The sequence below is a fragment of the Berghia stephanieae genome, chromosome 2, assembly GCF_034508935.2.
Source record: "Berghia stephanieae isolate SIO BIC M18660-M18661 chromosome 2, UCSD_Bste_1.3, whole genome shotgun sequence".
NCBI lineage: Eukaryota > Metazoa > Mollusca > Gastropoda > Nudibranchia > Aeolidiidae > Berghia > Berghia stephanieae.
In genome coordinates, this window is record NC_088361.1 from 16,787,270 (window position 1) to 16,806,745 (window position 19,476).

A 19,476-nucleotide genomic window follows, 5' to 3' on the forward strand; every position below is an offset into this window, starting at 1 on the left:
TAATAATAATAATAATAATAATAATAATAATAATAATAATAATAATCTCCTTCTTCTTCTTCTTCTTCTTCTTCTTCTTCTTCTTCTTCTTCTTCTTCTTCTTCTCCTCCTCCTCCTCCTCCTCCTCCTCCCCCTCCTCCTCCTCCTCCTTCCCTTCCTCTCCTCGTCGTTGAGCATCTTTCTTCTTCCCCTTCCTTTCTTCCTCTTTCTTCACTTCCTCATCATCAACATCTTCCTCCTCCATCTTCTCTTCTTCCTCCTCCACCACCACCACCACCTCCTCCTCCTCCTCCTCCTCCTCCTCCTCCTCCTCCTCCTCCTCCTCCTCCTCCTCCCCTTTTGCCTCTTCTTCTTTTTTCTTCTTCATTTAATTATGTCTTCTTTGGCTCTTCATCAACCTTCATCTCCTTCAACTCCTCCTCATTCTAAACGCCCCTCCCCCCCCCCCCAAGGCCCATCCTCCTCCTTCTCATCTGTCTCCTTCTTCCTCCCTCCAACCCCCTTCTCCTTCCCCTCCTCCTCCTCCTCCTCCTCCTCCTCCTCCTCTTCCTCCCACATACTGGAGCCATTCCATAACATTTCGTATTCAAGTTGATACCTCGACACGCGTTTTTCTATTTGTCATTTTTGTTTTTGTTTACAAGAATGTAAATATAAATCCCATTTCCATTTACGTGAACCTGCAGGTAAAAACAGGAAATGCCGTGCGTGGGTCAGAGATTATCAAGACGCAGTTCTGCTAAGTCGATAATGACGCATTACTCGTAGTGACGCATACAGTACCTCCTACTATACATTGAAGAGGACAAATTAAGAAGTAGGCACTAGTATTCATGCTATGCTAGGTGACAAACTCACAACATCTTCCATCCAGATTATTCTTACCAACATATAACGCTGTGATTTAACCTCGTTTATAGTCCGGTTGATATATTTTAGTTAGAATTGAGCACTAACACCACGGTGTAAAAATAAAAGCAAAGAGTTGAGTGACGTCACTTCCTTTCCTTCGGTAATATAAAATTCTTAAAAATAGTGTATAGAGCAGCACCAGGTAAAGCGGAAACAACAATTACAAGAAAAGGGCAACTCAAATCAGATAACTTTCATAGTGTAAAGATAGCACATCTAACCAGAATCATGGGGTTTGAGGTTCGATCCCCTGTCGAGACAAGCAGATTTTCTGGAATGGTTTTTTATTTTTCATATAGTTTTCTTTCGCCACTGTATTGTACTGTTACTAACATACAGATCTTGTGAAAAATAGCAATTAAGAAATTAAGGGGCAGATAAAGACCTGAATAAGTGTGTATGAAAGGTGCCAGACAAAGAAAGACAGAAAAATAGAAGAAAAAATAGTATCCTAAAAAATCAGCCGACCTCGCGAGGTCCACTGATTTTTGGGGATGGTTTTTTTTTGTTTTTTTTTTTCTTTCTTGCTTTGTCTGGCGCCGTTCATACACATTTGTTCAGATCACTGTCAAAAGTAGCTTTGGGGTGTTAATTTACTCCTGTCAGAAATCTTTTTATCGGATTAGTTTTTCGCTAATAGCATTAAAACCCCTTCTCTCTTTCAATCTTTTTTTTTCCATTGTAGTACAAATCATGGTTTGTTTTTGTTTATATTTCAAAATGTTCTGTGAACAAACAACAGTGGCGTCAAAAAATATTTTATAAATGAACAAAATTACACAAACTATTGAAATGGAAAAATTTGGTGTAATGCCCATACATGTTAATATTAGAGAACTGAAACCATAACTCCTGTATTCGCTTAAAAGTAGAAATGCACGTATACGCCCGCCTTCGACCATATATTCCATTAAAACTGTTTATACAGCGCTAAATGGACAATTGCTTGCTGCACTCCCAATGGACCCTATTCTTCTTCTTTCTTCTTCTTCTTCTTCGTTCCCGTCACGTCACATGGTCAGTCCGGTCTGGTGAATGAAGCCCACAGTGGTCCTGAGGTCGTCCTCACTTCCGCACAGCTTCTTTGAGTATGGGGTTTGGTCAGGCCAGAAGTTCCTTCTCAACTATTCTATCGCAAAGTAACTTTCCGCCATATCTAACAAACTCAGCAACCCTATGACTGTTGGGTGAACATGGGGTTCAGAAAATGATCTCGACTCTAACCGGGATTGATCCTGATCCCACTGGGATGTGTAGTATTCTACCAGCGGAGCTATCGGGACCCTCCATCACATGACCAAGGCATTCTATATAGAAGGCCTTGTTACAACTCATTCTCCAGAAAGATTCTAGACAGTTATGATTTACATCCTTGTTCTATTATCATAAGGTAGCAACAATAATGAGTTGCCCCCTGGGAGCCATTAACATATTATAGTGAAATTGGAAGGCGTTATGTGATGGAATGCTTTATTAATATCACCCAAGTGAGATAACATATTATTTGGGAAATCATTAAAAAATCCATTTTCTACTGATTCAAGAAAAACTAAGTCGAGGAGCATGGCGGTTACGCCTTTGGAATGTTATTTTGTTCTTTGAAAATAACCTATCGATTAAAAGAACGCATGTACTACGACTACTTCTACTTCTACTACTACTACTACTACTACTACTACTACTACTACTACTACTACTACAACTACTACTACTACTACTACTACTACTACTACTACTACTACTACTACTACTACTACTTCTAATACCACTACTACTACTACTACTACTACTACTACTACTACTACTACTACTACTACTACCAATACCACTACTACTACTACTAATACTATCACTACTACTACTGCTACTACTACTACTACTACTACTACTACTACTACTACTACTACTACTACTACTACTACCACTACTACTACTACTACTAATAATAATAATAATAATAATAATAATAATAATAATAATACCACTACTACTACTACTACTACTACTACTACTACTACTACTACTGCTACTCCTACTACTACTACTACTACTACTACTACTACTACTACTACTACTACTACTACTACTACTACAACCACTTCTACTACTACAGCTAATACTACTACTACTATTACTACTACTACTACTACTACTACTGCTACTACTACTACCTCTACTACTACTACTAATATTACTGCTACTACTAATACTACCACTACTACTACTACTACTACTACTACTACTACTACTACTACTACTACTACTACTACTACTATTACTACTACTACTACTACTACTACTACTACTACTACTACTACTATTACTACTACTACTACTACTACTACTACTACTACTACTACTACTTCTACTACTACAACTAATACTACTACTACCATGCCACAAGACCACAACTCTACAAAGATAATATTACAGTGAAATGCAGCATCAAGTCATCATAGGGACAGCGTGGCTCATTGGTATGGCCTTTGCTTCGTACATGAAAAGTACCGAGTTCAACTCCCAACCCAGTAAACCAAACTTGAGCAAGTCAACTCGCCCTAGTTCATTTTGCGGCGCTGCACTGCGGTTGAGCCTGGCTTATTCCAATTTTCCCTTGGAATTGATCCTAAAGAAGAGTTTTTCCTTAGATGAAAGAGAATTTTATTATTTTTCTTCTTTTTAAAAATATTTTATCCCGCTGTTCCTTATAATTGTCTATCCTTTTATGTCTTAACCAATTTTCTTGTTGAATATTTTTTTCAGATACTATGGCATTGAAAATTGCAGCAAAGTTCTGATCAACAAGTTATAAGATGGAGACTTCCGTAGAATATTCCTCGTACAAAAGTATTCTGGCACAACGGAACACCTCAGACCTTGACAACTCCTCCACTTACAATTTTACCGGGGCCGATGAAATTCTTCTTTCATTCAAGTAATTAATTAATTCTTTATTTCATTGTTTTACAAATAAATTGTCTTTGTCTTTAACTGTGTGATACAATGTCATAGAGTGTTATGCGGATATCTAGTCTTGTGGTATGACACTCGCTTTCAGATCGGAAGGTCCTGGGTTCGAGCCTCGATCGGTGTATAGTTGAGTCCTTGGCAAAGGCTCTTTACTCACATTCTCTCGCCGTACTCAGGTGTAAAATTATTACCTGGCACGTTAACAGCGTTATCTCTGTCGGAAAAAAATTGTAATATCGCCTAACAGGCGTCATGTCTCGTTCTAAATGTTACGTGTTTCTGTTGGTCAGGGACCCCTTGTAAAGCGCTTTGAGCACGTTTAGTGGATATTGCGCTATATAAAAAGCTCAACCTCGAGTTATAAATTGAATAGTGACAAATTTGAGAGCAGGCATTGATGAAAGATAAAGATCTGACAACGTGTGTGTGGAACAACAAAAAGCAAGAAAGAAATATATAAGAAATTAGGGTGTTTCTATTCTACGAAAACCGCCGAAATACGATGAAACCCGTCAGAGTTATGGGAGGTGTACATCAGTGTGGAGATCAACCAATACACAAAACATCGGTCTTCCTCGAGGGAGACTGGTCTTTGTTTTTTTGGGTGGGTGTTTTTACTTATAATTTTTCTTTCTTGCTTTACCTAGCACTGTTTCTATACAAACTTTATAGATCTTTATAAATTAAGTAGAAGTAAATATTTATATAGAAGATACCATTCGGAATTGGAACTTTCTATTTAAACCGTTAAAAATTGATTCTAAGAAATTCCAAACTATAAGTAACAATGTACTTTAAGAGATTTTTTTTAAAAATCTAAATAATCACAATATTAACGGGTTGAAATGTTTGCATTAAATTCATTAATGCTAGTAGGTTTTTCGTTTCCATCAAATGATAGAATAGTGCGGCTATGTGGTCTATTCGTATGACACTCACTTTCGGATTGGAATGTTCTGGGTTCGAGCCTCGTTCGGCGCATAGTTGAGTCCTTGGAGAAAGTTCTTTACTCACATTCTCTCACCGTACTCAGATGTAAGATGAGTACCTGGTCGTTAACAGCGTTGTCTCTATCCGAAAATATTGTAATATCGCCTAACACATTCACATCAAAGTCAAGTAGGGTGATGTTTGCAAATAAAGCAAAACCCTTGGGTAAGAATTATACTTCATAAGTATTGATCTAAATTCTTTTTTAAATTATGAAAACAAGAATTGAAAAAGTTTGATTTTTTTTTACAACCCAAAACAAAAATCAAATTCAATTGCAAGATGTCCACATATTTCTCAAAAACGGTTCAGAAATCGGCAGTGTAAGAAAACGGGATCAGATCAGATTGAACTATTGTTCAAGTTAAAGAAATTAAGGAGGAGGCACCAGTATAAGATAAAGATCTTAACAAGTGTGTATGAAAAGTGCCAGAAAAAAGCAAGAAAGAAAAATAGAAGAATAAAACCATCCCAAAAAATCAGCCGACCTCGACTGGGGATCTAACCTCAGACCTTCTGATTACCTGTCAGACGTGCTAAGACGATGGTAATCAGAAGTTCTGAGGTTCGATCCCCAGTCGAGTTCGACTGACTTTTTGGGATGTTTTTTCTTTCTTCTATTTTACTTTCTTGCTTTGTCTGGGACCTTTCATACACACTTGTTCAGATATTTATTGTTATAGTTCTATTTTTTCCCATCATCAAAATTATTTAACAGTGAACATCTGATTATTTTCTTTTCAGACATGAATTCCATAACATTGACACATCCAAAATTTTTCTGTTGAGTTTGTATGTACCAATATTTGCCATCGCTCTCATCGGTAACACACTTGTTATTGGCGCCCTCTGTACTCAGGTAAGTTTGGGTTTTTAACACAGATAGCTTAAGCTATTATTATTATTATTATTATTATTATTATTATTATTTATTATTATTATTATTATTATTATTATTATTATTATTATTATTATTATATTATTATTATCATTATTATCATAATTAGTACTAATAATGATAGTAATGGTATAGATTTATCATTATTACCATTTGTTGTTGACCTAGGACCCCTTCTAAAGCGCTTTGAGCAAATTTAGTAGATACTGCCCTATGTAAACATTCTAGTTAGATTATTTTACCACTATTAACACGGCTACTATCACTGCTATCGTTAATAACTATATACCATTACTTTTATTCCCACCAGAGGTATCCATGGCGAGCAAAACACGTCTATCTGTTTAACTTGGCAATCGCAGACCTTTTGGTGACTCTGATATGCATGCCATGTACTGTTGTGATTATCATCTATCGTCTGTGGGTGTCAGGCTTAGCTCTCTGTAAACTTGCATCTTTCTTACTTGGTAAGTAGCTACTGCTCTAGTTGAACTGAAATTACGATTTTTTTTCCTATATTTCATATAGACATTATAAAGTTGTTGTTATCACAATCCCAGTTTTTGTTTTTGTTTTTTTTAAATCTATTTTTTGTATGTCATTTGGACTCATCATCATCATCATCATCATCATGATCATCATCATCATCATCATCATGATCATCATCATCATCATCATCATCATCATCATCATCATCATCATCATCATCATCATCATCATCATCGTCATCATCACCATCCTCAACATCATCAGCAACGTCATCCAAACCACCGACGTGACCATCACCATCATCATATCACTCCAATAATGATTGGATAGTTGGGTCTAATACATTCAGACGCAAAGTACTACATACAACAGTTGACTCCCATCATAAGGACTAAAAGTTGCATTGATCACCTTTGAACCCTATAAAAACAGAACTCTACTCCGGCACTGAGGACTTTATGTCGAGCACCACCTCGAAGCAGTATTATGTCAGGTTGATAAAAAAAAACAACAAAAACTTTTATATAGCGCAATATCCACTAAATGTGCTCAAAGCGCTTTACAAGGGGTCCCGGGTCAACAGCAGCAATTAACATGTAGGACGGGACATGACACCTATTAGGCGATATTACAATTTTTCGTACAAAGACACCGCTGTTAACGGCCAGGTACTCATTTTACAACTGAGTACGGTGAGAGAAAGTGAGTAAAGAGCCTTTTCCAAGGACTCAACTATGCGCCGAGCGAGGCTCGAACCCAGGACCTTCTGATCCGAAAGCGAGTGTCATACCACTAGACCACATAGCCGCACGATAAACGTGATGAAAAAATAATTTATTTTAAAAATTGAGTTATTATATAGCGCAATATCCACTAAACGTACTCAAAGACTTTACAAAGGGTCCCTGACCAACAGCATCACGTAAATTGTAGAACATGCGATATTTCGATATTACACGCTGCTAAGGGCCAGGTTGTCATTTTACACCGGAATACGGTGAGAGAATGTGAGTAAAGAGCCTTTACAACGACTCAACTATGCGCCGAGCGAGGTCGAACCCAGGCCGTTTCGATGAGAAAGCGAGTGTCATACCACAAGACCACATGCCGCATTATTACAGCCAAAATATCAGACCTGGGTTGAGTTTAATAAATGGTTTATTGAGGAGAATAAATATAGTATCTTAGAGTATTAAAGACCAACATTTTATATTCGCCAAATGTTAATTTGGCATTTTAGTATCAGGTTCTTCCGGCATTATGTCATTTTGTGTTGATGGGTCAGACAAACCCGATGTATATCTATATGCAGGTCTGACAGCCGAACCCGATAATGGGCCTGGTTTAATTTTGTTATAACGGACAATATTTTTCGTTATTTTTTTTATATGTCCATTACACCATTGAGCCCATAATGAATTGGGTTATCAGACCTGCAAATATGTACAAGTCGGACAAAACCAATCCTGTAAATATGTATTCAGTTTGAGAAATTTCGTTTCAAATATCATAATAAACATAACAACGCCAAAACACATACCATGATATATATATATATATATATAATATATATATATATATATATATATATATATATATATATATATACGTATATGGAACAATGTTTAATCGTTATAATTTTCAGAAATCCAGCGCTGATTTCTTTAAAATTGAAATGAACAGATTCATTCATAGGATAATGCATGAGATCGCATCCATATAACCGTGTAATCATTTCATATTGCAGTGGTTATTACGAAAGAGACGACGATCCCTGACAATTGATAGATGAGTGTAGGCGAATTGAGAATAGTGAACATAAGGCCTTAGAGATGTAACGATATATTATTATCTTTAGATTCGTTGGTAACAAATCACTTAATCAATACATTCTTTGTGTCTTTTATTAACCTGTTAACTGCTGTACTTTATTTTTTGGAAAGACACATGTTTAAAAATTTGGCCAGAAAAAACTCGTCCTTCAAATTTAAATAGATATCGATCGATTTAAATGACCTTCATCTTGGCGAAAAACTCTCAAACCTGGGACTGAATTACGACTTCAGGTAGTCTCAGTTTTGAGAGTTTTGTCAAAGACAAGGGTAATTTAAATAGATCGATTTTTTGAAGACGTGTTTTCTGGGCAATATTTTAAAATATAAGGTTTGTTGAGGTTTTTTTTTTTCCAGAACACGGCATTTAATCGGTTAAAACAATCATTTGAATAGGCTTTTTATTGTCCTCGGCATGCTTTGAAATATTATCTTTTCGCGATTTTAAAAAGTGTTTTAAATAATGAAAATCATATAATATTAAGCAATATAATATTCTCTGGTGATTTTCTGTTCCAGAATAATTATTAGTCTGCATTATCCAGTGAAATATATTTTGTTTTTCTTAATAAGTTTTTTATCAAAATTGATTCCATCATTATATTGTTTCTGGTTGTTAATGATGTCTGTGCATCTTGACATGTCGGCTTAAAGGTCATATTATTCGGTATTAATTGTATTTTCTGAATGAATCTGTATTCGTGTGCTCACATACACAAACAGTCACACTTACACACACAAATATATATATTATATATATATATATATATTATATATATATAATATATAATATAAAATATAAAATCTAAATTGGATCACTCACTTATATGTGGCCAACTTTCGTCACTCCATTATATTGCCCAAAATGTTTCCCTTTTCGTCTGGCATATATGTCCGCAGAAAAAATGTATTCCCTTATTTTTTCTAGCTTAATCATTATGCCCATACATACGAGTGCACCAAACCACAGAAAATATATTATTGGCCACATATAATATGATCAATTTATATTTATAATATTAACATCATTATGAGACTTCGTAATAGTACCCACCAACATCAAAAATAATATATAATATATATATATTTAAAATAAATAATAACATGCCCAAAAATGTATCAACATCAAAATAATTGTAAATGTGGGATTTATTGTTTAAACTTGTTGTTCAAATGCAGTGGAAAAAAACCCCAATAAAATTATATTTAGAAATATTTTAAAACATAAAATAATTGAATTTTATTAAATTCCATGGTTACAATTATTCTTAAGTGCATACACTTTTTGGAACATTCTATATATACATATATATATATATATATATATATATATATATATATATATATATATATTTATATCGGGTAACCTCAGTGGTATTATAGTGGCACGTCTGACGGTAATCAGGAGATCGGAGTTTCGATCCCCAGTCACGAAGACTGATTTTTGGGATGTTTGCTGTTTCGTTTTGTTTTTTGTTTGTTTTTTTTTTTTTTGTTTTGTTTTGTTTTGTTTTTTTTTTTGGGGGGGGGCGTGTTGTTGTTTTTTTTTTTTTTTGTTTTTTTTTTAATTTTTTTTTTTTGGTTGGTTTTTTTCTGACACTGTTTTGTACACACTTTTTCAGAGCGAGATCCAGTCACGTAACGCACACTCGGTCTGGTTGTAATGAGGAAAAAGTTAATTTGTCCAATGTTTCTCCTTATTTACAATGCCATGTTTTTAAAAATCATGAATTACGAATTAACCTATTTTATATTTTGTGTAAACATTAAATAAACTTTGTTCGGATCCGTGGTATAAAAAAACGAAAAATGTCACGAGCCAAGGACATATCTTATTGGAAAAAAATAAACAGGGATGTTTAAAACTTTAAAGAAAACAAAATGAGACCAATCATATAAAAATACTATATAAAGTAGGGCGAGGGGATTGACGCTAATGCCAAAAATATAATTCAAATATAATTTCATTTTGTGTTTATATACATTGACAGACTATCTCGAGGGAATTTAAGTAAATATTTGAGTCTGTGACCAAAAATAACACTGTTTATTTAGGTTCTGTAGTGCAGTTATAATTTAAATGTTTGGGGCTTTTTTCTGATGAATTTTACTAAAAATGAACATAGAATTTCATTAAATCTTTTGCGGCATTTTGATATACCGTCGCGCAAGTGTTTACATATTGTTAGTATACCCTGGTGGATTTCTTTGTGGGAAAACCTCGATTTCTATATTTGATAACAGCAAAACGAAATGAACGAATTCGAAGGTTGACTGAAGTGAAGGATGTATCAATTAAAATGAGAGAAGATAGATTGAATTGGTTCGGACATGTAAAGAGACGAGAGAGGGAGTACGTGGGAAGGAAAGTATTGGAGTTATAAATAGGGGGAAAGAGGATAAAGGGACGCCCAAAGACTAGATGGTTGGATGAGGTAAAGGATGATATGAAAGAACTGGGCCTGGAGGAAGAAGATGCGCTAGGCCGAGATGCGTGGAGATGTGGCATTCATTATGGCAACCCTGCAAACTGCGGGATAAGCTCAAAGAAGAAGAAGAAGAAGAAGAAGAAGAAGAAGAAGAAGAAGAAGAAGAAGAAGAAGAAGAAGAAGAAGAAGAAGAAAGAAGAAGAAGAAGAAGAAGAAGAAGAAGAAGAAAAAGAAGAAGAAGAAGAAGAAGAAGAAGAAGAAGAAGAAGAAGAAGAAGAAGAAGAAGAAGAAGAAGAAGAAGAAGAAGAAGAAGAAGAAGAAGAAGAAGAAGAAGAAGAAGAAGAAGAAGAAGAAGAAGCAAAACGAAAAATAATGAGGCATCCGTATTATCATTTGATGAGTACAAGGGTGGGGGTGTGAGGATAACAAATACCTATTTTTTTATTTGACTGCCCCCTTGAGTGATGTCATGGGTCTATACTTTCCTCTTTGGGGGGAAAAATTGTGGCTATGTGGTCTAGTGGTATGACGTTCGCCTTCGGATCGGAAGGTCCTGGGTTCGAGTCCTGAGCTCTGAGCGACGACGCATAGTTGAGTCCTAGCAGAAGGCTATTTACTCACATTCTCTCACAGTACTCAGGTGTAGAATGAGTTCCTGGCCGTTAACAGCGTATTCGTCTATGTCGGAAAATGTGAAATATCGCCTAGCATATCTCTAAATTTTTCAGTGTTGCAGTTGGAAATGATTGACCCCTTGTTAAGCTCTTTGAGTACTCTTAGTAGATGTAGCTGTAAGTTTTGATAAAACAGCGAAAAAAATAGTCTTTAAAAAGTTTTGAATGCGGTTTTTCCGCTGTTCTATTTCTAGATGGAAAGCTCAGCCTCCTGACATCACTTAAAGTGGTCAGTCACACAAATTGCTTAAAGTACATCTGTGGATTTTTCTCTTGTATTGAATCTTCCATTTGTTAACAAAAATGAAGGGTTTCGGAAAACATTCACCTCGAGCACGGATCCTGTTTTAATTTTTAAAAATATTTTGATGATGATGATGATGATGATGATGATGATGATGATGATGATGATGATGATGATGATGATGATGATGATGATGATGAGATGATTCCAACGACAACGATGATAACGACGATGAAACTTAAACGGACCGATCGAATTCTAATCTTAAATTTTGAACTAATCCATTTTGCAAATAATATTCTATACCATAATAATTATGGTTTTGCAAAGAGCTTTCATTCGAAGTTCTATTCAATTCAAATCATTGTCCAAAGGAAATTATCCAATGACCTGAATCTCCTGTAAATTTTTGCCCTGACGCACAGCACGCTAATTCATCTCTTGAAATGTCCGATATTAAATTCCGTCGCTCGTTTGACAAAGAAATAAATATTCTTTTTCCGGCATCATTAACCACTTGGTTCACTGCCGTTCTCTAGAAAGATCTGCATTTCAAAATTTGGCCAGAAAACTCGTCCTTCAAATAACGATCAATTTAAATGACCCTCATCTTGGCGAAAACTCTCAAACCTGGGACCTTGCGAGGTCCCAGGTTTGAGAGTTTTCACCAAGATGAGGGTCATTCAAATCGATCGATATTTTAAGGATTACAATTCTGGCCAAATATTTGAAAATGTGTTTTGGTTTTTTTTTTTTTTTTGCTTGTTTTTTTTTTTCAAAGTGCAGGGATTTATTCTTTAAAGACGAATTCCATGGGAGTCGAGTGATAAATATTGATGTAAACATATTATATTTATTTTGTTCTCGTCGTGGAAGAAATGAGTCTGTAAACAGGATATGCAGATTGGTTTGTTATGCCAATTATGGTTCTCTTTCAACGACTATTTGCGTCATCATGGAAACATTTAATTTCGGAGAATTATCTCTATTTCGGTATATATCGAAATATAAGATTTTATCTCTCTCTCTCTCTCTCTCTCTCTCTCTCTCTCTCTCTCTGTCTCTCTCTCTCTCTCTTTCTCTCTTTCTCTCTCTCTGTCTTTGTCTCTCTCTCTCTCTCTCTCTCTCTCTCTCTCTCTCTCTCTCTCTCTCTCTCTCTCTTATATATATATATATATATATATATATAATATATGATGTATGTATGTATGTATGTATGTATGTATGTATGTATGTATGTATTATAGTATATATATATGTATGTATGTATGTATGTATGTAATGTATGTATGTATGTATGTATGTATGTATGTATGTATGTATGTATGTATGTATGTATGTATGTAGTATGTATGTATGTATGTATGTATGTATGTATGTATGTATGTATGTATGTATGTATTATATATATATATATATATAATATATATATATATAATAGATATAGATATATAATATATATATATATATATATATATATATATATATATATATATATAAGTAAATACTCATTGAAACTCATTGGAGAAGGAAAGTTGATGACAGAGTACATACTTTTAAGGATTGTGAGTTGTTGATTAATTCTTTCGATGAGAAATTGTTTATCTGTAACTATAGCGACTACTATTTTTCTGTCCCCTAAAACGTCGAATTTTTAGATTTTCAAGTAAGCAGGTCTGGACACGAATCTAAAAGTTTGGCCAGAAAACACATCCTTCTATCACCGATCGATTTATAAGACATATCCACATCTTGGCAAACACTTTCAAGCCGGGGTCCTCCCGAGTTCACAGCTTTGAGAGGAAGGCCCAAAGTTTGAGAGTTGTTTTGTTTTTTTGTTTTTTGTTTGTTATTTTGTTTTGTTTTTTTTTTTTTTTTATTTTTTGGGGGGGGGGGGGTTGTTGATTTGGGGTTTTTTTTTTGTTTTTTTTTTGTTTAATTAGTTGTTTCTTGTATTCCCCCCCCCCTTTGTTTGTTTGGGGTTTTTTTTTAAGTTTTTAAATTTGTTTTGCATGTTTGGTTGATAGGTTCCTAATGAAAGGTTTTCATCCGAAACGTCCATTGTTTCAATCTATATCCTCTCCATTTTCACCTTTTCGTCGCCATTTTTTCCCCCGACTTTTCTTCTTTATACGAATTTCAGAGACTGACTTTCAATTCCGAAAAAAAAAATAATAATAATTAACTTCGTCATTTAGACGTTATCCTCTTCGCGAGGAAATCAATAGATTTTCATTTGGAATTGATTCATACACATAACGATGTAAATATTTGACTATCAGTGAATTTTGAATAAACAAAGAAGAAATAAATTCGGTCGTTTGTCGACCAATCGAGAAATACTGATTTTTTTAGATGGTTATACAGTGTACTCTTGTTTGGGTTTTTAGTTTTGTTTTGGTTTTTGTTTTTTTTGGGGGGTTTCTTTAGTTTTTTGTTTTATTAATGTCTAGTGGTATGATACTCGCTTTCGGATCGGAAGGTCCTGGGTTCGAGCCTCGCTCGGCGCATAGTTGAGTCCTTGGAGAAGGCTCTTTACTCACATTCTCTCATCGTACTCAGGTGTAAAATGAGTACCTGGCCGTTAACAGCGTTGTCTCTGTCCCAAAAATTTGTAATATCGCCTGACAGGCGTCATGTCTCGTCTTACATGTTATGTGTTGCTGTTGACCAGGGACCCCTTGTAAAGCGCTTTGAGCACGTTTAGTGGATATTGCGCTATATAAAAGCTCAAGTTTTTTGTTTTGTTTTGTTTTTTTTGTTGTTGTTTTTTGTTGTTTCTTTTTTTTTTTTTTTGTATTTTTCTTCCTTGCTTTGTCTGGCGCTGCTTCATATTAAGTTGTTGGTCGAACTATTTTAATCCTAATAAACTTTGATAAATGATGATTTATTGATTGACGATGATTTAAATCATTATTCAAAAATATAGTTTTCATTGAAAAGACAAATGCTGTAGTAATATATAATCAATAACGCGAATATTCACCTTAACTACGCCACCCACAAATATCTCATTCGTCTTTAGTGTTTCATTCATCGTGTTTTGTTGATAAAGGGGAAACCCGAAACGTCCACAGTATCTGTTTTCGTTTAATAAATATAAGCTTACATTTTAATACGTATCGTTATTTTTTCCTTCTAGCTTCAAGCAGCAACATTTTCATTAATATGTAATCATACTTGTTAGAGAACCGACGGTTTGCTGTAAATGGATTAATCAGTGCCATCTTTTGATAAATTAATTCTGACTCTGATTATGAAAATACTAATAATAATAATAATAATAATAATAATAATAATAATAATAATAATAATAATAATAATAATAATAATAATAATAATAATAATAATAATAATAATAATAATGAGTGTTACATGATGTGACTGGAAATCAATATTAATTTATTTTTGTTTTATATTATATTTCTATTTTTTTTATTGTAGTAAATATTAGTGTGTGTCTGAAAAATCGTATAGGGAATGAGATTCGCGGAAGAGTAGCGTCCCTTGATTGGACGTCACCTTACAGAGAGAACGTCAAAATGGTTTTGCGCATGTGTCTCTCTCGTCCTTGCTTTCGGTGAAGTGTCTCATGCCGCACAGCCAACATGACGTTCTCTCTCTAATAACTTTTCCGCTCGTGACTTCCAATCAAGAGACGCTACTCTTCCGCTAATCTCATTCCCTATAATTAAAAAGTGCCAGATATGCGGAGTAAAATAAACTAGGATAAAAATTCATCCTAAAATAAATTAGCATGACTCAACTTGGAGATCGAAATTTAGACCTTCTAGGGGCAGCGTGGCTCAGTGGTACGGTCTTTGCTTCCTACCCGAAAGGTACCGAGTTCAATCACCAGCCGCTGCGCTATGTGTCCCTGAGCAAGTCACCTCGCCTTAGCTCACTTTGCGGCGCTGGGTTATTCCAGTCTTCCCTTAGAATAGACCCTAAAGACAAATTTCCCCATAGGGATGAATAGAAGGAATTTTATTTTATTTATTTTATTTTTATCAGAAGTTCTTCCAATACATCACCGAGGTTACCCGATAGTTAGTTGGGACAATTTGATCAATGCTTAATCAAAACAGCACGCGATAAGCGTTTCCCTGCGAAATCTTTCCTGTACTATAAATAAACAAACATCAAAACACAAAATGACGAGATTGATAGATAATTTATAGATAAAGAGGAACGTGACATTGATAATAAATTTAGCTTTTTTTTACCTTTTTATATAGCGCAATATCCACTAAACGTGCTCAAAGCGCTTTATAAGGGGTCCCTGGCCAACAGCAACACTTAATATGTAGGACGATACATGACGCCTGTTAGACGATATTACAATCTTTTTTCGGACAGAGACAAAGCTGTTGACGGCCAGGTACTCATTTTACACCTGAGTACGGTGAGAGAATGTGAGTAAAGAGCCTTCTCCAAGGACTCAACTATGCGCCGAGCTAGGCTCGAACCCAAGACCTTCCGATCCGAAAGCGAGTGTCACTAGACAACACGAGACCACATAACCGCACAGACCACATAGCCGCACAAAACACAAAATGACGAGGGTGAAGAGATTGATAGATTATTTATAGATAATAAAGAAGAACGTAACACTGATAATTAAACACTTGAACACGAGAAAGATGTTCCGAATCGTCTAATGATAAATGAATCCTTTTCTTTACACAATAAGACAAAAACATTGAAAACAAACAAAACAGGTTTAAAAAAAGAACAATGTCTTGTCTTAGCTGAAGCTTTCATCTCTTCTCTGGGCATCTGGCAGTAGAAGAGACAGCACGTAGAGTGCTAATCTTTCTGTCTTAAGGCATTACAGAGATTTTCTTTTTCCAATAATGAATACCTGACATTTCCCAAGAAGGCAATCGACCTTTTGTTTTCTGTGATGTATTATTTTCATTTACTTGTTTCCAGTGTTACGAGAACATCGGTAAGAATAACACGAGTTGGGGTAATGGAGAACATTATCCCCGATCCCCTCCCCCCCCCCCCCCCCCCCAAACCGTCAACCGACTTTGCTTTCGTCAATCATAATTATCGGTATTGCTTGATTGATATCACGACTGTATTATTTCAATATAAGGTTCCTCGTCAATATGATGACGATGGGGATTGATGATGATGATGATGATGATGATGATGATGATGATGATGATGATGATGATTATCATTATTATTATTATTATTATTATTATTATTATTATTATTATTATTATTATTGTTATTATTATCGTTATTATTATTATTATTTATTATTATCGTTATTATTATTATTATTATTGTTTATTATTATTATTATTATTATTATTATTATTTTTATTATTATATATTATTATTATTATTATTATTATTATTATTATTATTATTATTATTTTATCATCATCCTTGTCATCATCATCTCCTTCATCATCATCATCATCATCATCATCATGATCAGGATCATCATCATTATAGCTGGCAACACCATGACCATCATCATCATCATCATCATCATCAGCATCATCATCATCACCATCAGCATCATCATCATCATCATCATCATCATCATCATCATCATCATTATCATCATCATCATCATCATCATCTTCATCAGAAGCAGCAGCAGCATTTTCACAATTTATCATCATCATCACCATTATCAACAACTTTCCACTTAATCGTCAACTTCATTGTAAACACCATCATTGGCTTCATCACCATCCTCCTGTTTATCCTCAAAACAACACCAGCATTTATTTTTTCTGTACTACCATCAACAATACCATTATACTTCGTCCTGTTCCTTGCCACTTTCACGCTCAACAACAACAACAACAACAACAACAACAACAACAACAACAACCAACCAACCAACCAACCAATCCACCAACAGCCACACTAACCGCCACCAAAAGCAACAGAAATAAAAATCAAAGCAACAATAACGACAACAACAACAACCCCCTCATCACTACAAAACCCCCAACTTTAATTTACATAATGTAACCCCACGTTTTGGTTTACACATTGACCGATTCTTGACCAACGAAGAGCTTAGCTGTTGTTGACTTCGCGATTCCGGATCGTTGGTGTTAATCTGCTATTTTTAGATGCAAATCACAGTATTTTTTCAGGCTTGCGTCCGTCCAGCCCAGAGTCTATAGTTGGTCTGCTATTTGTCATTACATTGTGTTTGTGTTTTTGTTTTTGGTCTATAGTTATAGGTGTAGAGAGCTATCAAATTGCATTACGTTTGTAGAAAATTCTGTCTAATATGGGAGGGGGGGGGGGAGCAATTATAGTACAGACGATAATGATAATAATGATTGTGAGAGGGAGAAAAAGAAGAGGGAGGAGAGCGAAAAGGGGTGTTGTGGGAAAGGTTGCGAAATCAATTATTTGCAACATAAATACAGAGGAAGACGGGGGTAGGTATTGTGGTGGTGGTGGTGGTGAGGGAGTGGTGTAAGTGGTGATTGTGATGGGGATTGTGAAGAAGGAGGAGGAGGAGGAGGAGGATAAGGAAGAATAGGAGAATAAGAAGAAAAGTAGTAGTAGTAGTAGTAGTAGTAGTAGTAGTAGTAGTAGTAGTAGTAGTAGTAGTAGTAGTAGTAGTAGTAATAGTAGTAGTAGTAGTAGTAGTAGTAGTAGTAGTAGTAGTAGTAGTAGTAGTAGTAGTAGTAGTAGTAGTAGATAATTATTTCCGATAAAGAAGAAGAAGAAGAAGAAGAAGAAGAAGAAGAAGAAGAAGAAGAAGAAGAGAAGAAGAAGAAGAAAAGAAGAAGAAAAGAAGAAGAAGAAGAAGAGTAGGAAGGAAAATGGGAGGGTATGAAGATGAAAGGAGTGGAAGGTTTCAATTATGTAAGTGAAAGGTGGAGCTAGGTGCGAGGGAAGTGGAGAAGAAAGAATAACTACTGGTCTTTCGCATTTCGGCTTGTTAAAATAATTTTTTTAAGTATTGGCGAGACGAATAATTTCAATAAAGATCAACTTTAGCAACAAGCATTGTGTTCATGGGCAAGGCAGTTTGCACCGATACTCGACTCAAGAGAGGTTGAGTCTGGCAAAGACGTATATCATATATATATATATATATATATATATATATATATATATATATATATATATATATATATATATATATATATTACCCAGGCTTACCCAGCAGAAAAATAGATTTTTTATTTAAACTCAAACAAACTCTACAAAACAAATTTATCATTCTTCAAAGTTTGTGATGTGCAAAATAAATCTGATACGAAAAAATGTATATTGTGTCATAACAAATGTGACGATTTTGGTGTGGTTGGTAAGGAGAGGGTTAAATACTATTATTGTTTAATCAATGGAGAATCCAAAAACAGTAAACATGATCTACTACGTAAATAAATATATACAAATTAATAGACTAGTTTCGAGTCGGTTTATTGACAATGCCTCCCCCTCCCACCCCCCACCCCCTGTCGGACAACCCGTCTCTGGACATTGTTTGTCTGCTATGTTACTCACGTTTCCTTTCATCGGATTAAACCACAGCAATAAATCAACGTTGTTTTCTATAAAATTAAATGGATTCGTTTCAGTCTCTGAAGACTTTATTTTTGTTTGTTTGTCTTTTTTTTTTTTTTTGTTGCTTTATTTGTTTGTTTTTTCTTTTATTTGTTTGTGTTTTGTTTTTGTTTTTTGTTTTATTCGTTGTTTTGTTTCTTTTTGTTGTTTTTTTTTTTTGTTTTTTTTTTGTTGTTTTTTTTTTGGTGGGGGGGTTAGGTATTTTTTTTTAATCTGTATTTTTTTCTTTTCCTTTATTTTGCGATCTCTGAGTGAATTGTTTTATCTTGAATCGAGGTTTGGACTTATATTGTTCATTCAATTATTCATAATACAGAAGGAGCATGATAGGCCCCATCGTACATAATTTATCCTGTTAAGGTTTGCTTTATCTTAAACAGTTCACCGGTCAATAGCAAAATAATAATAATAATAATAATAATAATAATAATAATAATAATAATAATAATAATAATAATAATAATAATAA

General features: G+C 34.6%; 1 protein-coding gene across 1 annotated transcript in view; it reads left to right on the top strand.

Annotated features, from left to right (window-relative positions):
* LOC144964397 (QRFP-like peptide receptor) overlaps positions 1-19,476 on the top strand; it is a 32,929-nt gene that overhangs the window by 3,147 nt on the left and 10,306 nt on the right. Inside the window, exons 2-4 of the mRNA XM_078898585.1 lie at positions 3,676-3,847; positions 5,617-5,731; positions 6,081-6,237. Coding sequence (XP_078754711.1) covers positions 3,726-3,847; positions 5,617-5,731; positions 6,081-6,237 — 394 coding nt within the window. The 5' untranslated portion in view covers positions 3,676-3,725. The remainder of the gene's footprint in view (positions 1-3,675; positions 3,848-5,616; positions 5,732-6,080; positions 6,238-19,476) is intronic.